At 55.4% G+C, this 23,960-nt stretch overlaps 1 protein-coding gene across 3 annotated transcripts in view; it reads right to left on the bottom strand.

Moving 5' to 3' along the window:
- Positions 1 to 132: 132 nt before the first annotated feature.
- Positions 133 to 23,960, bottom strand: part of LAMA5 (laminin subunit alpha 5) — a 92,513-nt gene continuing 68,685 nt past the window's right edge. For 2 of the 3 annotated variants that reach the window (XM_075768419.1, XM_075768417.1), the window contains exons 30-80: positions 23,515 to 23,716; positions 22,955 to 23,081; positions 22,622 to 22,761; positions 21,713 to 21,828; positions 21,221 to 21,432; positions 20,783 to 20,987; positions 20,408 to 20,552; positions 19,693 to 19,833; positions 19,137 to 19,298; positions 18,854 to 18,955; positions 18,686 to 18,769; positions 18,182 to 18,412; positions 17,514 to 17,627; positions 17,101 to 17,228; positions 16,789 to 16,869; positions 16,121 to 16,335; positions 15,483 to 15,583; positions 14,805 to 14,985; positions 14,373 to 14,516; positions 14,139 to 14,290; positions 13,951 to 14,061; positions 12,826 to 12,937; positions 12,093 to 12,263; positions 11,383 to 11,579; positions 11,173 to 11,289; positions 10,941 to 11,095; positions 10,569 to 10,710; positions 10,181 to 10,283; positions 9,983 to 10,096; positions 9,683 to 9,862; positions 9,154 to 9,296; positions 8,728 to 8,913; positions 8,294 to 8,430; positions 7,698 to 7,851; positions 7,442 to 7,575; positions 7,154 to 7,316; positions 6,520 to 6,651; positions 6,156 to 6,307; positions 5,665 to 5,797; positions 5,240 to 5,380; positions 4,938 to 5,068; positions 4,689 to 4,856; positions 4,462 to 4,594; positions 4,187 to 4,344; positions 3,880 to 4,066; positions 3,435 to 3,587; positions 3,155 to 3,314; positions 2,919 to 3,049; positions 2,724 to 2,814; positions 1,721 to 1,840; positions 133 to 1,581 (exon numbers count right to left, since the gene is read on the bottom strand). In XM_075768419.1, the coding sequence (XP_075624534.1) occupies positions 1,427 to 1,581; positions 1,721 to 1,840; positions 2,724 to 2,814; positions 2,919 to 3,049; positions 3,155 to 3,314; positions 3,435 to 3,587; positions 3,880 to 4,066; positions 4,187 to 4,344; positions 4,462 to 4,594; positions 4,689 to 4,856; positions 4,938 to 5,068; positions 5,240 to 5,380; positions 5,665 to 5,797; positions 6,156 to 6,307; positions 6,520 to 6,651; positions 7,154 to 7,316; positions 7,442 to 7,575; positions 7,698 to 7,851; positions 8,294 to 8,430; positions 8,728 to 8,913; positions 9,154 to 9,296; positions 9,683 to 9,862; positions 9,983 to 10,096; positions 10,181 to 10,283; positions 10,569 to 10,710; positions 10,941 to 11,095; positions 11,173 to 11,289; positions 11,383 to 11,579; positions 12,093 to 12,263; positions 12,826 to 12,937; positions 13,951 to 14,061; positions 14,139 to 14,290; positions 14,373 to 14,516; positions 14,805 to 14,985; positions 15,483 to 15,583; positions 16,121 to 16,335; positions 16,789 to 16,869; positions 17,101 to 17,228; positions 17,514 to 17,627; positions 18,182 to 18,412; positions 18,686 to 18,769; positions 18,854 to 18,955; positions 19,137 to 19,298; positions 19,693 to 19,833; positions 20,408 to 20,552; positions 20,783 to 20,987; positions 21,221 to 21,432; positions 21,713 to 21,828; positions 22,622 to 22,761; positions 22,955 to 23,081; positions 23,515 to 23,716 (7,447 nt within the window). In that variant the 3' untranslated portion in view covers positions 133 to 1,426. The remainder of the gene's footprint in view (positions 1,582 to 1,720; positions 1,841 to 2,723; positions 2,815 to 2,918; positions 3,050 to 3,154; positions 3,315 to 3,434; positions 3,588 to 3,879; positions 4,067 to 4,186; positions 4,345 to 4,461; positions 4,595 to 4,688; positions 4,857 to 4,937; positions 5,069 to 5,239; positions 5,381 to 5,664; positions 5,798 to 6,155; positions 6,308 to 6,519; positions 6,652 to 7,153; positions 7,317 to 7,441; positions 7,576 to 7,697; positions 7,852 to 8,293; positions 8,431 to 8,727; positions 8,914 to 9,153; positions 9,297 to 9,682; positions 9,863 to 9,982; positions 10,097 to 10,180; positions 10,284 to 10,568; positions 10,711 to 10,940; positions 11,096 to 11,172; positions 11,290 to 11,382; positions 11,580 to 12,092; positions 12,264 to 12,825; positions 12,938 to 13,950; positions 14,062 to 14,138; positions 14,291 to 14,372; positions 14,517 to 14,804; positions 14,986 to 15,482; positions 15,584 to 16,120; positions 16,336 to 16,788; positions 16,870 to 17,100; positions 17,229 to 17,513; positions 17,628 to 18,181; positions 18,413 to 18,685; positions 18,770 to 18,853; positions 18,956 to 19,136; positions 19,299 to 19,692; positions 19,834 to 20,407; positions 20,553 to 20,782; positions 20,988 to 21,220; positions 21,433 to 21,712; positions 21,829 to 22,621; positions 22,762 to 22,954; positions 23,082 to 23,514; positions 23,717 to 23,960) is intronic. The other variant, XM_075768418.1, reaches the window with a different exon arrangement.

Raw genomic sequence — 23,960 nt, 5'->3', positions numbered from 1 at the left:
CCACAGCGCTGCCCAAGGGAGCTGTTTGTGGCAAGTAACAGCCGTAAGGTTCCCCACTGCGCCACTTTCTGGGTGGAGACTGTTCCTCTTCCAGTTCTACATCAGTCTCAGAGTGGATCTTCACCAGTGAAGTGAAAGAGAGTAACATAGAACTTTATTTGACTCCAAAGTATGTACCAGTGATTTACAAAGACCATCTTTAATACTACAACTTAAAAACAGGTCATAATTACATTTGTTTAAGATGGACATGTTAAAAACCCATTTTACAATATTTACCCCTCATAAAAAAACCCCACAATATAACGATATAAGTTATAAGTCCATTTCAGAAGCAAGATTTTTGTCCCCAAGTGGCTAGGTATATATACACACACACACACAAATATATATATGATGACGTGTAAGTGCACAAGTGAACTAGGTGTCTTGGGAGAAGAAAGTTTGTTCAAGTGAAGACTGCGCTACACCAGCGTGAGTGAGGCTGAGCAGAAGGCAGCTGCTGGTGGGGTGGGTGGGGGCTGACCCCCCTCACACCCAGCCAGGCTCGGAGGTAACCTACCCTTAGTGCTTCCCTCTCGAGCAACAGTTTCTTGCTTCACGCAACAGGACTTTTGTCAGTGTTATCTACCAGCGCTGAATGCAACTGCAGCGAGTCAGAGCAGTGTTTGTGTCTTTCTGCTTTCCCTCAGCAGTTTTCCCAGCCTATTTTGCTCCTTTTTTTGATTCTTATAAATTAATCTGATAGAAGATGCTAATTCTGTGAACAGAATTTTGTCCAAGTTCCCCCTCGCAGAGCTCTTTGCGCAGCAGTGGCAGGTGAACTGAGGCTGTCCTTGGGGGAGGTTAAATGCATCCTTGCTTATAAAAACACAAAAGTGACGGAATTAATCCAGTTTGTCCTAATTGCATTTATTATAAAACAGAAACTGCCTACAGCCTTTAGCAGAAGACAGTCTGTGACTGTTATTAATAGCCTCAAGTGTTCTGTGAACTAAATCTACGTGCATTGTAAGTGTGGGGTAAAGGGAACAGGATTTAGGACGTGATGCACGGCTGCTGCTTGCTTCAGCCCGTGCTCTGGAGAGGACAGCTGCTCTTACCGTGAGCCATTAGCAGCACCAGTCCTGGTGCAGCTGTTTGACCAGTGGGGAAGGACTCAGACCTGTCTCCACATCCTGCTCCACCTTTTTTGGTTATATTTGTGAAAGACATCCCCCAAGTGCCCCCTTCGCCCCACCTTCCTCCCCGCCCTCCTTCCCCTTGGATGTGTGGCCCCGCTCTGGTTTTGGCCCCAGACTTGCGCCTGCAGTCAGTGGAGATCAAGTATGTTTGACCACGGTTAACGCTGTTGAGTAGGTGACGTCTGGGCCCAGGGAGCAGCGCAGCTTTCCGTCGGTCAGGCTGTACGCGGAGGTGCACCCACTTACAGCACCGGGCAGCCCTTAAGGCCAATGGAGCCCCTGACAGTCCCGGCTCGCGGCAGGTCCACGTGGCTCTGGTTAATCACCAGGTTCCTTATGCAGCCCACGTAATGAGGGAAGGGAGGTAACGGTGACAGCGCGCTGGCCTTGTCCGTCTCTGCAGAAGGAACAAGTGAAGGCAAGCATTAGTCTGGCTACTAAGAGGGAGGGGGTTTTGTACCTCTGTCCTGTACCTGGAGTAGTAGCTCTCTTGGCTTTGGGGTATTTTGTTCTGGAGCGCATCCCGCCCAACTCACCTGGCAGCCCTCCCAAGTAGAAGGTCGCCCTTGTGCTGGGTGCAGGGGGCTGGCTGGGTCCCACTGTGTAGTTGCCTTCTGTGTCCACATCAACCCGGATTACGTTTTTCCATTTGGTAACTTCAAAAGAAAACAAGAGTCAGTGCTGCTGCCTCACCCGGAGAGCAAGGCCACCTCCGCCCTCCGGCACAGACCAGTGCTGGAGCAGAGCAAAACTACTGGGAGAGTCAGAGGAGCTGGCCTGGCTTTTGGGAAGCACCCAAAGTCTGTCCCTTGGCCACAGCAGCCACCCATAAAGCACCATGTCTGATGCAGTGCAGAGGGCTGCCCCCGCCCAGGGTGGTGGGACAAGCACACGCTGAGCACAAGGGGATCCGCTCAGACTGGCTCCGGCCGTGGATGGGGAGAGGGGGCCTGGAGCTGAAGATGCACCAGGAGCCCCTGATGGCTCTCACCCAGTGCTGGGTCACACAAGACGAGGGCTTAAAACTGAGCTGCACTGAGCTGTGACTCCCCCCCGCTCCTAGAAAGGGCTGATGCAAAACCTGAGCACACACTTGATGGCAAATAGCTTAAAGGGTGAGTTTTGCCCGTACCAGGGTGAATCCTGCAAACCCCTGGTCCCAGCTGCGGGCTTTGAGCCCTTTAGACTCAACCTGTGCAAATCGGGCTTTCGCTTTCCGGAGAGCCCGGGATGGGGCTGAGGCCAGGACTGGTCCTGCAGGACCGTGGGACAGCCCCGGCCTCGCCAGCCGCTCCGTGACCTGGGGATACACCGCCACCGCCCCCCCCCGCCCCCCAGACCTGACAGTACTAACAAGATCAGGCAAGGACTCTTAATTAGGAAATGATTTAATGGCAGCCGCAATCTCCCAAATTAAGTGCATACAGGTGGGAGCTGGGGTTTAAATACCCGAGGAAGGGCCCCAGCCTCCCCCCAGAAGATATGGAAGCAGCAGGAGTGGAGCAGTGCCCCAGAGCCAAGCGCTGGCTGTCACCTCACCTGCGATGCTGTGCCACTGTCCGTCGCAGAGAGATGGGCATGTCACCGATGCAGAGAACTCATCAGCCCCAGCGTTCCCTCTCACAGTGACCTGGTGTGTGAGACAAACCCATTAGAGCCCAGTGAGCTGAGCGGGGTAAGGCAGGAGATGGCTGCTGCCTCTGAAAACCTGCGGGGAAGCCACCCTCCTGCTACCTTCGTCTCCTCCATGTATAACAGGAGATGGTGGCTTCTCCTCGTGCTGATGTGGAAGATGAGGCCAGAGGCACTGCGGGGACGGACCTCCAGTGTCACCTCCAAGTCCTGCTTGGTTGTCACTGCATCAACTGGAAGAGAAACGCTACGGGTGAGGAGGGGGACAAGGGAACTCCTCTGAGATGTGTCCTTCCCAGTCCCAGGGTGTGGGAGCCAGCCAGGCTGCTGTGGGGTACCTAGGGCGATGGACCCGCCATCCGCAGCGAAGAAGACCCCGCTCTCCAGTGCACCCTCGTAGCACGGTGTCACCCCAAAGGTGCGTGAGGGGGGACCCAGGGGCCTCCCATCCAGCTGTAGGTTCTGCAGGCAGCCATCAAAGCTGGAGGCTGATGCAACCTGTGGAAAGTGGCCACCAGAGTGAGCGCAGGGGGGCCAAAGAGTGCAGGCATGGGGCAATGCCACGGGACTGGGAGCTGGCTGAGATAAGGCGAGGCCTTAGGGCCACCAAATCCTTACCGGTATGTGAGCCTTGGCTTTTCCAGCTGGGATCCCCCCCACATACAAAGGGGTTCGGGCCACAAAGAGCCTTGTGGTGGCCACTGCAGCATCCTGGGCTCGCAACCCATCGATGACCAGCTGGGCTCGGCTCTGGTCTCTGCTGAAGAAGACCTGCAAGGATGAAAGGTCAGTGCTGGGGCTGGGGGCTTCCTAGGTTGGGAGGAGCCCCCAGGGCTGCTCCCAGGGAAGGGAGACCTCGGCTCGGAGGTTCAGCCAGCCCTGGCTGTGGTTGTGTTGTCCCCTTTGCTCCCATGGGATCGTGGGTGTCCCACGTGCAATTAGGAAGCGATGCCCAGAGCAGGACTGCACCGAGTTACCCCCTGCACGGGCACCCAGCAATGGGGGGGCTCACAGGAGCACTGTGGCTCAAGGAGGTCCTGCTGAGCCCTGACCCTCCGCTCACCGTGTGCCACCGCCGGTCGCGGTACTTGTCTTTGCTGCGGATGCGCAGCCGGTGCCCGCCGACGTCCACCAGGAAAACAAAGCGCCCGTTGGAGACGAAGAGAGCCATAAAGGTGCCCTGCTCACCTGCCACGTAGAAGAGCAGCCCGCTGGAGGAGTTCAGCTTCACCTCCAGGGAGAAATGGGACCTGCAGAAACAGGGGTTTGATGGGAGCACCCTGCTCTCCCACAATTGCAAGGGACATCTCTTCTCCAAGCGACAGTCCCCGGGCTGAGCTTGTGTGCGGTAGGCGTGGGGCGAGCCTCACCTCTGGCCGAAGGAGGCTGGAATGTCCTCGAACTCCCAGCGACTGCTTGGAGCACCCCCAAAGCGGAAGGTGCCCCTGGCCACACGGGGCTGTGGGTGCAGCTGGCAGAGCCCACTCCGATCGTGGCGGCGGTCCTTCAAGGCAGGCTTGCCTGGCACCTGCACAAGATGCAGCAAGGAATGGGGTGAGGGGAGCATTCCTGCAGGTGCCAGGGAGGGGACAACGGTGGCGTCTGAGGGGAGGAGGATGTGGGGAGCTCTGGCAGCAGCTGGTACCTTGGGTTTCCGCCTGTTCTTCTTCAGAGTGGCTCTGAGCTGCTGCGGTTGCTCACCCCAAGGACAGCTCATGGTGACATTGACACTCTCCATGTTCTGCTGCAGGTCCACCACCATTTGTGGCTCTGACGTACTACACACAGGGAGAAAGGGTCCCCGTCACTGGGCCAGCCAGGAGGAATGAAGGGGCTGACCCCCTTTGTGGGAAGGAGCACGTCAATGCTCACCGCTTGACGAAGACGTTCCCGATGCAGCCAGTGAGGTTGCTGAGGGCACCTGGCTCTGGTGAACCCCCAAGATGGAAGAGTGGCCGCCTGTCCTGCCGTTGCTGTCGCCGGCTGGACCCAGTGCCTGCTGTGGTGTCCTGCAGTTCATCATCCACGTACAGTCGGACCCTGCGGGGGATGAGCAGCGTGGGCTGAGAGGGTCCCCAAGGCCACTGGCATGCCACCCCCATGCACCGCCAGGACACGTACCCACGGGCATCGCTGTAGAAGGCCACGTAGTGGGTCCTATCATCTGCATAAGCATTTTCGGTGGTGACTTTGGTTTCCATCAGGTTCAAGGCCAGCTGACCCCTCTGGAGGGACACCTGGCACGTCCCCTCCTGCAAAAAGCATCACCCCATTGCTGCTCAGCAGCTGAACCCCAAGGAAGGGCCCATTTCCCCACTGCCCTCCGGGAGCTCAGGGTGCAGATCTTACTGCAGCACCCCCAGAGCAGGAGCTGACGTTTCTGCCCTGCTGCCAGGATGCCTGGGGGGACTGTAGGCACCCACCTGGGTGGTGTGGTGGTAGAGCAGGCCCTCGCGCTGGCTTGTCCGGAAGCTGAAGCCACTGTAGAAGTCCCGTAGCCCTGGCACGTCCTTCAGGGCTAGGGTCAGGTAGCCGTGTCCGTGGACGCTGACCGAGCGAGCCACCTGTGAGGGACACCATGGAGGTGAGGTGAGAGCCTGGCCCTGGTGTTGCAGGGGTGCTGGAAGGATGACCGAGGTGCTCGGGTCCTTGGTGGGTCTGGCCAGTGTTATGGCCAGCTAGACTGAGAACCTCACCATGACCCCCCTTGCACCAAGGACCTGTGGATTTTGTGTTTGTTTCTGTGAATGAGGGGAGATCGGGCCTGTCTGGGGGGGGTCTCACGGTCCTTTCCCTCAAAGATCCTTTCCCCAGCACGCTGGCCAGGCTGCTGGGGCTTTGAGCTTACCAGAAGGTCCGAGGTGCACCCGTAGCTTACACCAACAGTGCTCATGCGCTTCAGGTCAACGTATTTGCCAAGAGCCTTCAAACCCTTCATGCAGCCCCGGATGGGCCCACCCGTGGGGAAGAGTGCTTTCAAGCTGCAGGAGAAGCAGGCAGTGTTACCAGGATCTAGCCCCACACCCTTCGAACAGAGTGCCTGGGAAGGATGCGTGATGGCCATGGGTATCTCCAGTGCCTCAGGCACAAGGCTGCTCCAAAGCACCCAGCACGGCAAAGGAGGACTCGGTGACACACACCAGCACCTCATCCCTCACCAGAGATGGAGATATCCCATCCTCAAACCCACAGTGATGGACAGGAAGAGAAAAATCTCCTGCCAGAGCTTCAGCAGGGCCCCAACATCCCTGGATGTGGCTGGGAAAGGGCCAGGACGACCCCCAGGGATACCACAGAGGAATATGTGGACTGTCCCACCCCACCACAGCCTGGACCCACCTGGGGGGCAGCACAGCTGGGGGCACGCCACCCAGGTAGTAGGAGACGGCATTCTCCAGGGAGTTCTCCTGCTCCACCATGAAGATGGTGAGGCGCTCCAGCCGCACCAGGATGCGCTTCTTGTTATTCATTTTGAGGAGGAAAATCTGGATCTGGAGACAAACGAGAAAAATGATCTGCCAGCCTCAGGCAATTAGGTCCATCACAGAGGGCAGCACAAGGTGTCCATCCAGTTCATGGCTCTAGTCAAACAAATTCTTGCAGCTCTCCCCCCACACCCAAAACAAGGGCTCGGGTGCCCCCTCCCAACCCTCTGGAGGAGGGGCCCTCCACGCAAGCTGGCCAGGTGGCTGTTCCCCCTTACCGCTTTGTTTGTGGTGCTGCTGATGGTGAGGGAGGAAGAGTTGCTGCTGGGTTTTGCCATCTCCAGGCCGGTGCTGAAGTCATAGTAAAGGACCAGCTTCCCGTCCCGGATGGCCAGACACAGGAACTGACCCTGGGGGAGCAGGATGGACACTCAGCCCCACGTCCTCGTGTCTGGCATGCAGCTGTGGCGCTGAGCCCGACCTGCCCTTTAGCACCGGTGGGAGCAGGTCCCGCTGCCAGTGCCCTGACACGCTGCTGTCACATTTATTGGGGATTTATCTGCAAAGAGCAGCCCTGTGCTGGGGCGCAGGGATAGCACTGCAGGCTGGAAATGCTCCTTGTAGTGCTGCCTGCCCCAGTGAACCCTTGCCCAGCCGGGAGGGTCTGTGCATGGGTGCTCTGCAAGCTCAGGGGAGTCCCTCCAGCTCCAGACAATTGATTGCTGTGAGGTCTGGGTCCAGCCCTCTTGTGGCTCTTAACAATAGTGCAGAAATACCGCCCAAAGCAGCCCTGCCATCTCCAAAGCCCTCTTCTCCCCAGTATCCTGAACCGGGAATGCCTGCAAGTGGGGCTGGGATTGTCCCTGCCCACCAGCTGCGGTGTGAAGGCTCCTCAGGGGAGCAAGCACCTGCCTGATTCTCCAGGAAGAAGATGATGCCATTGTAGGAGACCACTCGGATCTCCTGCTCGAAGCGCTTAGTTGTGCCAAACTGGCTCTCAAACTTGATCTCTGCATAACCGGTGCCATCAAAGTAGGAGCCGTCAGTCAACCAGGGGTCTCCTGTGGACTTGGACCTGAGTTGACACAAGAAGCGGCCCAAGGCATCACTCCAAAGCTGCTGCCATGCTCTGGGGCAGCCAAGGGTCAGGGTAAGCATCACAGACCAGAGCTGCCCCTTGGCCTGGGCATGGTACCCTACCTTGCGCAGGGCTTCTCAGTGGTGGTATCCAGCTGGAAGGTGCGTTGGAAGTTGTACAGGCTCACCACCTCCTCGTTCAGTGTGTCCAGCTCCAGGCACCCGCGGTAGTTGGGATAGCGCAGAGTGGGAGGGGGCTGGGAAGGAAACCAGACTGTTAGGACAAGTTTGATCCTGATTCCCCCCCTGCCAAGAAGCTCCAAAGGTATCACTGATACCTCCTAGAAAACTGAGCCTCCCTCCCTGCTGCCTGTCTCACCGTGAAGCTGGAGGGGTAGCCACCCACGTAGAAGACCACATTGTGCGGGTCAAGGTTGAGCAGCCCCTGCTCCCCCTTGGCCACGCTGTCTCCCTTGGTCTCATGCACCGTCTGCCTCTCCACGATCACCGACATGTGCCCATACTGCAGGATCCTGCAGCAGGGAGGGATGGTCAAGACAAGGGGAGACCCCCAGCGAGGAGCAAACCCTGCCCTCCCTGAGCAAAGGGCCTCCCTGCACTACCAAAAAGGGGTGCATCTCCCTCTGGGGAGCCCCACAGCAGCAGTGCATTGAAAGGAGTCAGCACTTGTGTTATCAGCACTGCCACAAGGCCGAACGGATGCTCCATGATGAGCTTCATCTTTCCTCTCTTACAGGCACCCCCAGACCCTCCATGACCTGGTAAGATAACTCAAAAAAAACTAGCAGGGAGGTGGTATCTCAGTGCTGATCATTTAAGGATGACTGGATGATGGAGTTCACAGCACCTCTGCAAGTTCAGGGCTTGCCTGGGCTTGGGCACAGCACTACCCACATCTGCTGCAGGGACAGTCTTCCACTGAATTTCCTTGGGATGTGTACCATCAGTTCCTACCTGTTGATGCTGATGGTGGCAAACTGCTCTCCAATATCCTCGTCAACAGTTAGGAAGGCTGGCTCCTCATCACCCAGTTTGTAGACCCACTGCACTTTGTGGTCCTTGAGCACGATGCCCAGGTAGTCTCCAGCAGCCTGAATACAGGGGGAGACAGGGCCACACATTGGCATTCAGGACAGGCAGGAGCACCAAGCGATGCTTTCCTTGATGCTCCCAGGGTTGTGCTGGCCAAACGCCGCCATTCACACCGCTCTCCCCATCCACCTGCGGCCAGGCTGGCGGCTGCACCTAGAGCCTGTTCATGTTCCCCACAAAGACACTCAAGGGAGCAGGGGAAGGGTGAGGGGCTGACATCCAGGCGTGATCCCCCAGTTGATGCTACCAACGCGGGCTCGCGTTGCCCTCCTCCTGCCCGCACGGTCCCATCTCACCTCCCGGCTGCCCAGGTACAACACGAACCGCCCCTCCTCTGCCTCGCCCTGCTGTCGCTGCTGGCTCCTGGGCTCGGGGTTTTGGATGTAGAATTTGAGGGACGTATAGGCTGCCAAATCCTGCAGGTTGCTGGGCATCCGGACCTGCACACCTGAGCTGCCGTTGAACTTCATGGGGACTTTCACCTAGAGGGAGAGAAATCCAAACCCACGGTACTGAAACCACTGCTGCTGCCTCTCTCGTCACTGTCAGCTCTATCAAGTCAAAGCATTGTCTGGAGTCTTCCCATGAGAACGAGACCCTGCCTGGCAGTCCCAGAGCTCTTCTAGATAGCCCTCCCATTTGTATACTACCCTCAGGTAAGCCCGTGCTCACTCCAAGCCCCCAGAACCCCATGCACAGCCCTCACCCTCCCACAAGCCTACCTTGCTGGCAGCGTTCCTCGCCTGCGTGATGAGCTGCCGGATCCGCACAATGTTCTCTGACACAGTGGCGTTCTTGTTCCTCCTGTTCTCCAGGCTGCTCAGCTTCTCCAGCAGCAGCGGGATGGTGCTTTCCAGGCTGGACACTGTGGTTGGAGAGGAGCCAAGGGTTTTGAAGGTTAGTGAGGAAGGGGGATCTAAAGCTCAGGCAGTTTTGAGACATGCAAGTCAAAGCAGTGGCAGCTGGGAGCAGAGTCACAGAATGATCCCCTAAATCCAGCAGCCTTGATGGGGGGTTGTGAAAATGCTCTAGTGCATGCCATCTCCTGCAGTAAAGGTACAGACACTGCAGGGAGAGAAAAAATAAAGGGCCAGGACTTAAATCACCCAGTGTTGGCTGCTACCTCCCTCTACTCTTAACCTGGAGCTGCAAAGCACAGCTTCCAAAAGCATGGAGCTCCGTGGGGACATCCGTCCATGCACTGGCTTGTGCCAGGCGCAGCCCTGGCAGCCCAGCAGGCTCAGCACTCACCAGATTTCCTGGCATCCTGGACTGCCTGGTTCAGGTCTTCATTTCGAAGGTCTCCGTACTGGTCTTTCCACTCATCCAGATTCTTCTTCATAGTGCTCAGGCTATCTTCCACTCTTGCAGCTGTTTCATTGGCCTCAGCAGCTGCCGCTTTGGCATTCTGGATCATCTCTTTAGTGTCCTCTGGAAAGAAAGGAGAAAAATCTCTAGGATAGCCAGGAGTGGGGAGGAAGCACCATTTAGTCACAGCCTGGGCATGAGGAAGGGAGCAGAGAGAACCAGTCTAGCTATCCCAGGACAAACCTTGATCCCTGCCCAGCATGTCCTGCACAGACTGGAGCTGGCTCAGGAGCTGTTCCTTCTTCACACGGAGGTCAGCCAGCTTGTCCTTTCCTCTCTGCAGAGTGTCCTTAACAACTGCAATTAAAGAAATACATATGCTGTGTGTTGGATCTCAGTCCAGCCTGAAGGACATTACACCCTGCAAGGAGCCTCGCTCACCCCCGTTGAGTTTTCTCTGCTCTCTCCTCACAGCCTCCTCCAGGTTGCTGCTGTTCCTCTTCAGCTCTTTAGAAATAGCCTCAAGATTTTCTGATATGACACTCTGTAAAACAAACATGTGCTGCCTGAGACTCTGAAGAGGAATTCAAGTCTCCGGCCCTGACTGCACACAAAAATCCTCATTCAGACAATCACAGTGGGGTGCGCTGCTGGGGCATGACGGGGAGACCCAAATCCCAAGATTCTGGAGCCAGCGTGGCACAGAGCAAAGTGCTCAAGTCTCAGAGGAAAGGGGCAGCAGAGCCCTATGTGTGGGCACGAACAGCTGGAGGACTGTTGGGGGAGTTTGGCTTTTGCCCATCTTCATGAGGCTCCCCATAGCACGTACCATCAAAGCCTTGCTGGCTGCCTCATCAGCATCATGGGCAGCTCGCTCAGCTTTTTTCACAGCTTCAATGATGCTGGCGTAGGCATTGGAGGCATCAATCGCCCGCTGGATGAAGCCATCTTGGTTTGTGCTCTGGATAATGCTGTGTTGGAAGACAAAGCCATCAAGTCCACAAAGACCACTCACGCTGGGCTCTTGTCCATGCTCCCACAGACAAATCCCTTTGGGTTCCTCATCACAACATGTGCTCCAGGATAAAGCTTTGGAGACAGTACCCCTCTGCTCCCCCGTCATAGCATGGGGCTGCAGTTTCCCATCCCCAACTCCGGTAGGAGATGGCTTGACTAGTGAGTGTCAGGACCAGTGCCTCACCTGGACAGGTTCCTCGCGAGCTCATCCAGGAGCCGGGCATGCTCCTCTGCCTGCTCCACAATGGGGATCTTGCTGCTGGCTGGGGAGAACTTCTTGACCCGCTCAGTCAGGGGCAGCTTCGCCCCATCCAGCAAGGCTGCCAGCTTCTCGTACGCCTGCAAGGACACACGTCACGACTGAGGGCTGCCACCCCCTTGCGCTCTGCCCATGCCGAAGCACCTCTGTCACTGACCTCCTTCGCGCTCTCCATCTTCTGTAGGAAGTTGGAGACCTGGGCCAAAGAGTCCTTGGCCATCCTCAGGGTCTCCTGCACCAGCACATGCTGCTTTTGGAGTTCACGGCTCTTTTGCTAGACACACAGACATGGGGTTAGGCACCGGTGGGGCTGGGGTAGGCCACCTGCCACTGCACAGCAGTACAGGATCACCCAGTGAAGGCCTACCTGACTCTCCTCCAGGTTGTTGCGGTTCAGGCTGTTCAAGTCCTCTGTTTGTCTGGTTTTGTTCACAGCCTCGTTGAGGGCATCACGGAGATCCATCAGCTGGGAGCTGTGCTGCGCCAGCTGGTCCTGGATGCTGCTCACCAGGTCCTGGTTGGACTCCCAGCGGGCGTGCAGCTCACTCTTCACCCGATGCAGCACTGAGGATGGAGGAGATGAGAACTGTTACTAATTCATCCTCCTGTGTTAAAGGGCTCTTTCTGTGCTTAGCTGTGGTAAAGTCTGGTTCTGGTCTCACTTGGCAGGTATCGAGGCCAGAAGTGACCATCTTCCCTCCCTCCCTCCCTCAGCCTGGATAGCACAGGATCTCATCAAAGATTGTCTCCAAATCCCCAGTCCTGGTGAGAGGGATGGGATCTCTTTCAGAAGGACATCCAGCCATGCCTGAAAGGCTCTGGATGACGGAGAAACCCCATCCAGCTAGTACAATCTGCTCTAAAATTCACCTCAAGGGAAAAGGAACCATAAATGGAGTGTCACAGGGGACCCTGAAACTACTGTAAAACTTGCTGGGGGTGCCTATTTGTTAACAGCACTCTCCAAACATGATCACGATGTGTAGCATCTGCATGGGCTCCAAGCCAGGCCATCAGGAATGGCTAGACCCAGTGGGGTCTGTGCAGCCCTGGCCCATGCCACTGAGCCAGACTCACGCTTCTGAGCCTCCTCTTGCTCGCGCCTTGCCAGCTCTTCCTGGCTGCCCAGGCTCCGCTCCTTCATCTCCCTCAGCATCCTTTCCACCTCAGCCATCTTCTGCCGAAACTCCTCGGTGGAGGTGGTGCTGGTGTTTGCTGCCCCAAACCTGGCCATCTGCCGCACCAAGTCTGCAGAGAAATCCAGATTCTCCGTTAGCATTGACCAACCCAGGTCCTTCATAGTCCCTGAGATCTTTCCTCTCTTACAAATCACCCTCAACAAACTGCAGCCAGCTCTCGTGCAGTACTCAGGCACCTGAATTGCTCAAGGTAACTCAGGGGTATTGCCCCACAGTTCTGTCTCCCTGGCAGTTACAGTAATGCATGCTACGTCCCAAGCATCTTTTTGTGGTTTTGCCTCCTCTCCTAGATCCAGTCACTCACTCCCTGTTTTGCTAAATCTCTCCTGAAGCAGTAATGCAGATTGCCCTGGTTTTATGCATTTTAATAACATTTCTGCAAGTTGAATGTGTTTTTTTCCAAAGATTGTGTTTAGCCAAACAGCTGGGACTCACTAAGCCTGGTCTACCTGAACAGACAGAATTCTGCAGGGATCTCCATTTAATTTGTATTTCCTCTTGTTTTCTCCATGCCTCTTTCTAAGTGATGCAGTACTTGGTGCTGTTTGAAAGCAAGAGCGTGGCATTCCCAGCAGGAAAAACTCACAAAGCAGAGGCCCTTCTTTACCTACCTGCAATGCCTTTCTGAATGCTTTGCATATTTAGCAGGAGCTGCTCCCCCCTCTGGTAAGTGTCTCTTGTGTGCTGCTCAATACGGTTTGCTTCTCTGTGAGTCATTGTCATCTACAACAAAAACCGCTGGATTAGCTTGAGGCATGAAATTTATGTTTCGTGTGATCCATCAGAGGGAAAGATGTTGCCAAAAGGCACACGAGGCTTGGGAATGTGCAGTTTTTGAGGTCCTTGAACTGAGAAAGTCATGTTTCCTGCAACAGCCTGCCCTGCGCTGCTTGCCTACGATGCATTCAGTCATGGTCTCGTCTACCACCTTCAGAGAAGCACAAGCAGCACGTGCAGCTCCCAAGTGCAACAGGCTCTGGATCCTGAATCAGCCCTAAGACCACAGAGGGACAGCACTCACTGCACTCCTAACACAGGAAAAGCCTTAGAGCCTGGAGCCAGGCCCACCTGCACCCCGACCAGGACACAAGAAGAGATGGAGGGCTGCAGTTTGGCCATTCAGGGCATGGGTGTACATATAGACAGAAGCAATCTGTCCATAGCTGCCAAGGGATGTACATTACCAAGTAGAGACTCTTCCCTCTCCCTTAGATCAGGAGCAGGCAGTTTATAAATCAAATCAAATCAAATTCTCCTCAGTTTATAAATTCTCTGAAGACGCAACTGGTGTTTTATAGACTGCATATAGATTGCACCTTGCAAAAGGTGTTGCTGTACTGAGGCCTCCAAGGACTACTACAATAAAAAGGGTCGACTTGTTCGCTGACAAAGCCCAGGCTCTCCCTGCCACGGCATGGATGCATCCAGGACGGACCTAGATGTTTACGATCCTTCCTTGTATGCTCCTTCTATAAGTGACATTTTATTGAATTTATCTTTACTTGTTAAAGTTGGAGCTGCCTCAGAAGCAAGTAATAAATCAAGAAACAACCATCCATATCACAAGATGTTTAACAGCCTAGACATCTAAGTAAGAGACCCCCAAGCCTAGTGCTGGCTGGGCAGGAGATCCATCCTGCCTGAAATAGGCTCCTCATGGCCTTCAAACCCCTCATTTTAGGTAAAAGGAGGGACTCGTGCTCTGACAAGGGGAGGAAGGTGGAGAAATACCCTACTTTGTGCTGCAACGCGTTCAGGTCCTGCGTGAGGTCCACGTTCTCATCCTCCAGCTCGTCAGTCCTTTGCCTGACCTTGTTCATGGCTCTCTGGTACTCACGCAGCTGATTCTGGGACAAAAAGAGCCAAGATCAGGACAATGGGCCAGGAACCATGGGCCAAAAATGGTGTTAAACCTTCCACGTACAGCGACAGTCGCCATAGTGCTGTTGAGACCGTGGAGACGAGCCCAGGCGATGGAGCTGGCGTTGAGGTTGACCAGCTGGCTGCGAATGGAGGGGAAGGACGTCTCGATGCTCTGCAGATCCTCCAGCAGAAGCAGGACACAGCTGTCACACACTGCCAGAGGAACGGAGTGGTCAGCACAGGCCCTTTCCCTGGGCTTCCCTCACCTCTGTCCCCAGGACCGCAGGATACAGACCTTCACACCTCATGCTGTCTGGGCCGTTTGCCACGGGGATCTCATACTCGTGCATGCAGACATCACACTGCTTCCCCGTCAGCCCGTTGGAGCAGGTGCACTCCCCAGTGCGCGGGTCGCAGGAACCCCCTCTGCACTCGCACTCTGCCGAGTTTAACAACAAGGAAACGCTCGTGGCATCATTTTGTGCTGTAATCACCCCGCAGGGAGGGGAAGGGGTGATTTTATTCCAGCTGTGCAATTGCATCCCTGCTTATCTTACATGCCACTGCTGGGCTTTCCCTGTGCAACCTGGCAACACGCACAGGACCTCAGACAGCAGTTAAAGGTGGAAAGTTTTCCACCTTCAACAATTCGACAAGCACACGTGCCACCAACACCTTGCCCCGCTCCTCCACGTGCAGGACCCAACACCCGGGAAGCAGGACTCACTTGTACAGCCGCTCTCGCTGAAGCCCCAGTAGCCCGGGGCGCACTGCTGGCAGCGCGAGCCGCTGACACCGGGCAGGCAGCTGCACTGGCCGGTCTGCGCGTGGCAGCTGCTCCCCACGGCGCCGACGTCGCAGTCACACCTCCGGCAGCCAGAGCATCCCTCGAAGCCATAGTAGCCCTCCTAGGGAAAAGCAGGACAGGGGGTGCCCTGTTCAGCAAGAGGGCACGCGTACCTCCCTCCTGGGGCATGCTGAGGCAACGTGGGGCCCCAGCCTTGCTTTCGAGGAGTGTTTCGAGTACCACAAAACTCATATCAGCACAGCAAAGACGTGGAGCGGCAGTAACAGCCCAGACACACCACAGCACTGCTCTGCAAACCCACCCTTCCCTGCATGCCCACGCTGGACGCATGCAGGGAAATGGGGTTTACTGCAGTTTCCCAGAGGGTACCACACCACTGCCCAGGCTGCAGCTGAACCCTGCCTCCATCGCGTGCTACCAGATCTTTAATAAGCTTTCGCCGTGCATAAGCAGATCACACAAATCCACTCTTAACCACCTGGCTGCCAGTGCAGCTGCCAGCACCGCTCTGCCCACAGGCCTGGGGAGGACACACCGGGGCTGCCCCTCACCCCTGTGCCAAGCACAGGCACCATCCCAGTGCCAGACAGTCCTCACCTCGCAGCGGTCACAGTGCTGGCCAGTCACTCCAGTCTTGCAGAAGCACTGGCCGGTTCGCGGATGGCACGAGTCTGTCCCGCAAGGCGAACAGTTGCACTCTACCAGGGGAAAATACAGTCAGTTATACAGTGAAGAGCCTGCTCAGCCACTCACAAACCTTATTCCCAACAGGGAATCCTATTTCCTCCTTACGTACCACAGAGCAAAGACAGACTCTTGGATTTGCTCCTGCTGGTAACTTATTCCCAGCACGCCTGCCCAGGACAGACCCCCCTTGGTGAGCTGCTGTTCTCAGAGGGAGATGAGCAGCGCTGGGAGCGCGCTGTGCAAACCCACGCTCCCGAGGGAGCGCCAGCACTGCTGCTGCAGTAGCTGCTCGGGGCAAGACCGTCCCAGCCTGGGTGCAGCTTGGCGGCTTGCATTCAGGGGTGGATCGGATGTTATGGAGTTGTGATGCTGGAGGGCAGATTTTTGGAGGGTTTTTTTCTTATTACCATCTTTAGACAATTCGCGCAATGTTTGCAACGAAGCGCGTGACTCAGCGGGGCAATGCACAGCCTGGCTAAGGCACTAAACACATCCACGGTCAGTCTGTCCACCTTCCCCTGCCAGTGCTTGCTGCCTGCCCCACTCACGTGTGCAGTTCTTGGCTGCCACCGCGTCCCCATAGTAGCCGGGGGCGCAGACCTCGCACCGCGCACCGGCCGTGTGGTGCATGCACCCCGTGCAGGCGCCCGTCAGGGAGTCGCAGCTGCTGAACAGCATGTTGGGATCCGTGTTCCCGCTGCAGTCACAGGGCTGGCACGAACTGCCAATCACCAAGGGATTGCCATAGTATCCTGGGGCACACCTGGAGAAATACGGCAAGTTAAAACACAGGCAGGGCATCGGGGGATCCCCACAGCTCGTGCCTGCACCACGCTTGAGTTATGCAATTATAACAGTGCAAGCATCCAACACTTGTAACTGCTGCAACCCCCTCAGGGATCTCAAAGCACTTTGTGTTTTGCCTCATGATACCTCAGAAAGGTGCCTTTATCACAGACTGCAAGTTAAGGCAAAGCACAGCTGAGGAATACACCCACGGTAACACAATCTATCAGCAGTGGAGACAGCAACAGGGCATTTGCAGGTTGAAAAGGATTGAAAGAAATCCTGCCAGAGCTAAGTGCACCGTGGGCAGAGCCAACCTCTTCCTCTGCAGTCTCTGTCTCTACTAGGACAACTTTACTTCTGCCACAGCAATGGCTGCATGGGACTAGTGCGTCTGAGGCCCCAGAAACATGGGTGCCATCACCCTTACCGCTCACAGTTGGGTCCAGCATAGCCAGGCTTGCAGAGGCACTGCATGTTGGAGCCCTTGTGGACACAACCGATGGCAAAACTGAAACAAGAGGCGACAGGAAGGTACAGTTACCCCTGACATAGTGCCAGGGGAGCTGATCACTTGGTGTGGGCTGCTGGAGCCTCTGGTAAGAGAGTGAGCTTATGGCCATGGACAAGGCTTGCACTGGGACACCCACCAGAGCCAAGCCAGTGCCCTGATGTGGCACAGCGCACTTCCCAGCAGTTAATCAGGGGGTCCAAACAGACAATCCCATCCAAGGGTGCTTACTTGTTGGAGGCAACTGAAAGAGGGCACGGACATCCAACACACTGCAGGGGTTCTTCGGCAGAGTGGCTGCCCACGTAGCCATCCTTGCACCGCTCACAGTGGTCTCCCTCTGTGTTGTGCTGGCAGTTCTGCAAGGAGAAGGCAGGCTGCAGGCTCAGCACTCACAGCAAGAAATGTGTGCTGCACAAAGAATATCCCACTGGATATCTGGACGCTCCAGCCCCTCCTCTTTCCCCAAAATATCTTTGACCCTAAGCTGTCCCCAAGCAGGACCATCCCTGAAATGGCACATGCAGCTAATGCTCCAGTTCAGGCATGGACCTGCCAGCTCAGTTTGTATGTGAAGAGCTTTTTAACTGCACGCTGCAGACCTTACAACTCCAAAATACCATGCTGGTTTACTGTTTACTTACAAGGCATATCCCAGAGCCCGGCAGGCACCGATCTGAGTGGCCGTTGCAATGACATGGGATACATTTTCCCAGAAAGAGCCCCTTGGTGTCCCTGTAGTAACCTGGAGCACATTCCTGAGGACAGAGAAAAAGAGATGTGAAAAACAGCCTGATATATTCAGGCAAAGCAAAAGGACTAATTTAGTTTCCATGACAGAATTCCCACAGGGTTGTACTGATGGAGAAGAGATTAAAAGCAACAATCACGATTTTTCAGTGTAGCTCCTTCCTGCTCCTCATCAGTAGGAGATAATTGGCCAGACAGAAGGACCTATTCCAAGGTAGTGCATGCATGTAATTTTGGTCTGCAACACCTGACTGATTTCCCCATCATGCCTCTTTGAAGAGGACAGATGCAGCTAACACACCTCTCCCAGGTGCACTGTGTTGTGGTGGGAGGGGAGCCTGGGAGATGTTGTTCCTTCCTCAGCTACAACCTGAGCTGTAATTTCAACTGAAGCCCTCGGGTGTCAGCTTAGAAGCTGGTACTCTGGCATCACTGCTTTACACGAACATCCAAACCCTGATGCTGCCACCCATACCAAGCACAAGGGGTGGCTGAGGCCCCAAGCGGTGGCTGTTTGACCCCCCCGCCCCTGCCTGAAGCAGCACGTCTCCTTTCGCCCTACCTGGCAGGAGTCGCCCTGGTAGTTAGCTGGGCAAAAGCACAGCTCCACGTTGCTGGCGCGGATGCCAGTAGCTGTATCTGTTGCCACCTCTAGGACCACACGGCGCAGGGACACGGATGAAGAGAGCTGGGAGAAGAGCGCCCGGATCTGCAGCTGTTCCAGGTTTGCCAGCACCATCATGAGCTCCTCTCTAGACACAGGGTTGTGTGTCTCTGTGTGCCTGAAGTTACCCTAGTGGGAGAAGACCTGACATTACCAGCAGGAAGGACAAGCCTTTATTTTGTACCAGGCACCTGAAAATCCAGCCCAGCCTTCACTTCCCTGCTGCTGGAATGTCTCCCCTTTGCACAGATAAAACAGCCCTGGGTGGTCACAAACAGTTCTGCTGCAACAGCAGCACCTAAAATACTGAGCTCAAAGCAATCGTCCCTTCTGTCTATATGCTAGCCTTGTCCTTTCAGTAACATCTAAGCACTTGGTACACACTTGTGTGTGCAAACTCACCTCCACCAGCTGCAGCTGACCGTTGTGTACCTCCCCTGGGGAAGGGTAGGTGCCTTCCAGAAACATGATGCTCATCTGATTTCCCTGGGAAAAGCAAGGAAGGTGTCAGTCACCACCCCACCTGCTCCTGTGTTAGCAGGAGGCACCAGGGAATCTCCCAGGCTGCACCTTCAGGATCACGTCCGGGCGGGACTCCACGGGAATAAACACGTCACCCCTCCGCGGGTCAGAGTGCAGCTCGTAGCGCAGGTGCCCACCATAGGAGGAAACCTAAGGGACAGACAAATTGCATGTGTTGCTGCGAGTCCACGCCACTGAGCTGGGTCAGAGCTGTGTGTGTTCAACCAGAGTGTGAGCAATGCCTGCGCGTCAGCGGGCGTGCTGCTGGCACACGTGTCGGTGGGGTCAGGGATGGGTATGACTGCTGGTCCAGCTGCCACTGCATTCTTACCCGGTCCCCAAGGTAGGAGCTGGGTGCAACCCAGTAAAGCTCCTGGTACGCATCCAGGAGGTTCTTGAGATCAGCGTGGAGGAGCTGCTCCCGCAGGCTCAGAGTTGTCGGCACTTCCTGGCGGTCGCTGCTCAGCAAGAGCCACCCGTTCATGTCAACGAACTGTGGGGGAAAAGCAAACCATGAGTGTCTCCAGAGAGCCCCCAGAGCCCTGGTGGAGCTACAGAATGTGTTCGGATCATGATGCTTCAGAAGAACAAGTCCCAGAACAGCAGAAACGATGATAACAGGCTCACAACCTCACGTGCATCCTGATGAAGCCACTGGAAAGCTGAACATCACCCCTGCCATGGCTCTCCACCCTGTGAGACCCCAGAGATGAGGAAAAGGGGCTGAAAGTGGGAGACGGGCAGAGAGAGACAAACATAACCCTCCTCACAGCATAACTTCTAGAGGAGTAGGATTAATGCAGGACAGAGATCCGAGGGCAGCAAGGAGCCAGGCAGATGGGAACACAACTGAATTGCAGGCTCTGGTGGCCCCCAGCCCCTCTCACCTCCGTTCGGTGCTTCTCAGCACTGCGGCAGCGATCGGTTGCACCGAAGCAGAAACACTTGGTGCAACCCTTGGGGTTGCTGGCATCCAAAGAAAATGTTCCCAGGCGGCACTGGTCACACCTCAGGCCCTCCACATTTTCCTGGAAGACAAGCAAAGCTCAACAGTGTCAGCAGCTCCTCACTAGGCCTTAGTAGGTGACAGAGATGGCTGAACGAGTGATGAAAGCGCAATGATGTGATGCTGAAAGACTATTAAGCAGTTCCTGAACAGGTTTGCTTGCACATCACCCATCAAACATTAAATTCACCCTACTTGTGAGCCCTGCAAAGGGGCTGGAGCAGGCAGCTCAGCAGCAGTTTGAGTTACTCTGCTGTCATGCAGGAGCAGAAAGAGTAAACAGGGCTGAGAGCTTTACCTGCGATGGTCTGTGACACAGGGCTGGACTCAGACTGTCCACCTGCCCAGTGACAGCCCAAAGCATAGACCTTCACGGACAGGAAAAATGGGGAGAAGGAGTCTTTCAGTGTGCTCTGAACCTACTGCCACATGGGGCAGGATGGCTGCAGCTCAGCACACAGGCGCTCTCCTTGAGCCCTGCTCCCTCCTGGCACGCCAGACACCCACAGCCCCCCCAAGCTGAACCAGCTGCATTGCCAGAGCAGGAGAGTCGAGCCGAGCAGAAACGTGCTGTGTGAAGGCATCAAAGGACTGACCTTGCAGTGACACTGCCCTGTGACCGGGTCGCACACGCTTGCTTCGGTGCCAGCCTGGTGGCAGTCACACCGCCGGCAGTTGGGGTAGTGGTAGAAGCCAGGGGCACAGAGATCACACTGCCGCCCTATGATATTGGGCTTACACCTGGATGGGACACAAGCATTAGAAACCTCTGCTTCGTGCTGCTGTGCGGGGAGCAGCCAGGCTTTCAGGGCTCACCCACGCTTGCAGGGACACAGCACTGATGAGGATTTCCCCATCCCTCCCTGTAACCTGCTGACAGTCCCATCACTCCAGCAGGGACCAGAGATGCTGCCAGACACGGACCGGGGATGCTGCCAGACATGCCCTGTGCAGCGACAGGGCTCCCTCACCTGCACTGCCCGCTGTCCACGTCACAGCCTGGCTCTGTCAGCTCCTGCACACCGGGCCGAGAGCAATTGCAGTCCTCGCAGCCGATGAGGGGGTGGCAGCCAAAGGTCTGGGGCTCGCAGACGATGCACTCTGGCTTCAGGGTGTGCGGAGGGCAGATGCACTGCCCCGTCACTTCGTCGCAGAGACGTGTCCCGCAGTCACAGGCTGGAAGGGGCAGAAAAGGGACTGTGTTTGGGGGAGCGAGACCCGGGCAGCCCAAGGAGAGTGCGAGGCAATGGGTGCAGAGCTCAACTGCTCTGCAGGCAGCTGGGCTGTTTTCATGCAAGAAGAGCCATTACAGGGCTGGAAAATGCAGCCATTTCCCAAATCAGCCTCAGCCCTGTAAGAGGCAAAACAGCAAGTGCTGGGAAAGCAGAGTGGGAGACAGGACAACTCACGCCTGCAGTTGGGAAAGCCCCAGTAGCCAGTGGCACAGCGGGAGCACTCTCGCCCGATGACGTTGGACTTGCAGGGACACTGCCCACCGAAGGGCTCACACTGGCTGCCCCGTGCCCCCGCTTCATGGCACCGGCAGGGCTGCGCCCCATTGTTGTAGAAGAGGGAGAGCGAGATGGCAGAGTCACGGCAGAACCTCGACGACGTGCTGGGGCTGCAGGGGAAGGCAGAAGGAATCACCTTGCCGCACAACCCGACAGCCTCCCTACCACCCCAAAATCCAGCAGGATCTCCTACAGCAGTGGGTACTGAATTAGTGGGAGGGAGAGCCTGTGACACTGAGATCCCCCAAATACCCACAGCTTTGGTCATTACATAAGGAAAGCCTTAAGTGGATCCCTGCCCTGCCACACATAAAGGAAATGGGCTTTTGCTCCCTGAGGAGTGTGCAGCCCACAGACAGCAGAGCAGCCACCCACAGCCAAAGGTCTCACCTGATGTAGAAGCTGTTGACACCACAGCTGCTGATGAAGTCGTAGGACTTGTCCAGGGGTTCCTCCTGCAGGTACTGAGAGCTGTAGCTGTCCTCAGGCACCACGAGGATGTAATCCTGCACAGCAAGGACAAGGTGGGTGAGCCAGGCTCCTTAGCTGAGCCAGACAGACGCAATCCTAAATGAGCTGACTCAAAATGCACCTTAACTTCTCATCAGCTCATCCCTTGCTGGGACAGAATATAACAAAGTGCCTGAGTACTGGAAAGACCAGGGATCACCTCTCCATTGAGGTTCATCCATCAGGGTCCATCTATTTTAATGCTCCAGGAGAGGGGTGGCCCAAATTCACTGGAGTAAAAAAAAAGGCAACGCTGGCTGTGCTTCAGCACAGAAGCAGGCTGTCACCATCATCTCAAATCCTAGACATGAAGGCACCCGGGCTCCAATTCTGTCTTTCGGCCATTTATCCAAATTTTGGTCAATCTTCTAGTCCTGCTGGCCTAAGCATAACAAGGACTACTGGCTCCCATGATGAGACCTGCCTGGACAAACAATGCTCTGCAGGTGCAAAATAGTACTGGGGTATGAATAAGGCTTATTTTGGATTATTACAAGCTATATATCCAAAGCAACAGCTTCCATATCTGCCTCGCTTTGGTACTAAAACCATACAGTGAAGGCTAATTCATATACAGACCCTGTCTCTGTGAATCCTGCCCTCAATTCTACACCACTAAAGTTGGAGATTGCAACTTTCTAGGGTAGTTCAGAAACTGAGTGATAGTGGGAAACATTCCTGCAGTCACACAGTGACAAAAATCCCCAAGGACAAACTCCAGCCCTGCTGGAGCCACGTGGCTGGAGCCTGGTCCGGCATGCCCCAGGAGCTTCCTGGAGAGAGGCTCACCAGCCACAGCTGCTTGCCCTCTGGCACTCGAACAACCACAGTCAGATCATTATCGGTAACATCCAGGACAATCTGGTCCTCGGAAACTACCAGGCTCCGGCATCCGTAGCCATGTGGGCAGAAAGTAGCATTGGTCTGACCTGAAAAGACAACAAACCTGTTGGTCTCACATTTCCCTTGCAGTCCTCATCACACCCTCCTGGTTTAGAACAGATAAGTCAATCTCACTTCATCTTTGCACTCCTCAGTGAACCCACAGTTATCCCCTGGCATCAAAAACTTGCCAAGGCTTCTGCCTACAAGCACCTTCCCCCAAGTCCCTGCTCTTCTCACCTTGCCAGGTGCGCCCACCGTTGATTAACACTTCCACAGGGAAGGTGGGATGGTTGGGCTGGTAGTAGTGTAGGATGAAAGCGTAGCGTCCCAGGGTCTGGATCCGGCTGTTAAACACAACAGCAGCCTGGCCCGAAACAGGAAAAGAGAGAGACAAAAAAAACCACATCTGACATCTGTACTCACAGCTGGGATATTTGTTATTATTGCATGAATTTGTGCTCTCACGGCACAACTGTCAGGTTACAGACTGTCAGATCTTGAGACTTTTGGTGAATCAACCTCTCATGTCTCCACACTCCCCCCTCTAACAGTGCCACTTGCAAAGCTTTTCCTGGGAGCCCAAAGAACCAAGCAGAGTTGGATAGAGCTAGGACAGGAGAGTCCATGGGAATTACAGGTTCAGGGACAAGTTTAAAGTCCAAATTAATTCTGAAAATATTAATTGCTAAATTTCTAATTGCTAAAGCTACTCAATAGAGAAGGAATACTTCTCCCTGCCCCAGACATCCAGTGTCACAGCACCAGCACGCCAGCCCAACCCACACCCATGTCACTACCTGCGGTGTTTGCAGGAGAATGAGCTCTGCGGCAGGGTCCACCGCTGTGGGAGGCCGAGGTGCAGGCTCCACCGGGACCCCAGCTAGAGCTACATGAACAGCCTGAGCCAGGGGGACGTCAGGGGCGATGGGCAGAGCCTGGCCTCCTTCCAAAATGATTGACTGAGAAAGCTTCAGGAACCTTGAAGGAACACAGGAGCTGCTGCAAAACAAGGAGAAAATGGGACGTAAAGATCTCCGACAAGGATAGAGAGAGGCTATGGGGTCCTGGTGGCAGATGCACGTCCTGTAACACCTAGCAGGTTACGAAGCATGCCGGTGAGGGAGAGCTTTCTACCAGGATCCCTGGGGCTCTGGGACATGGGCTCAGTAGGAAGAACAAGAACCTTGCACAGACCAGTTCCTGTGCGAATACTGATTCTGAGCAGTGTCAAGAATTCAGATAT

Source organism: Balearica regulorum, chromosome 16, assembly GCF_011004875.1.
Source record: "Balearica regulorum gibbericeps isolate bBalReg1 chromosome 16, bBalReg1.pri, whole genome shotgun sequence".
Taxonomy (NCBI): Eukaryota; Metazoa; Chordata; class Aves; order Gruiformes; family Gruidae; genus Balearica; species Balearica regulorum.
This window is presented reverse-complemented; position numbering and strand designations above follow the sequence as displayed.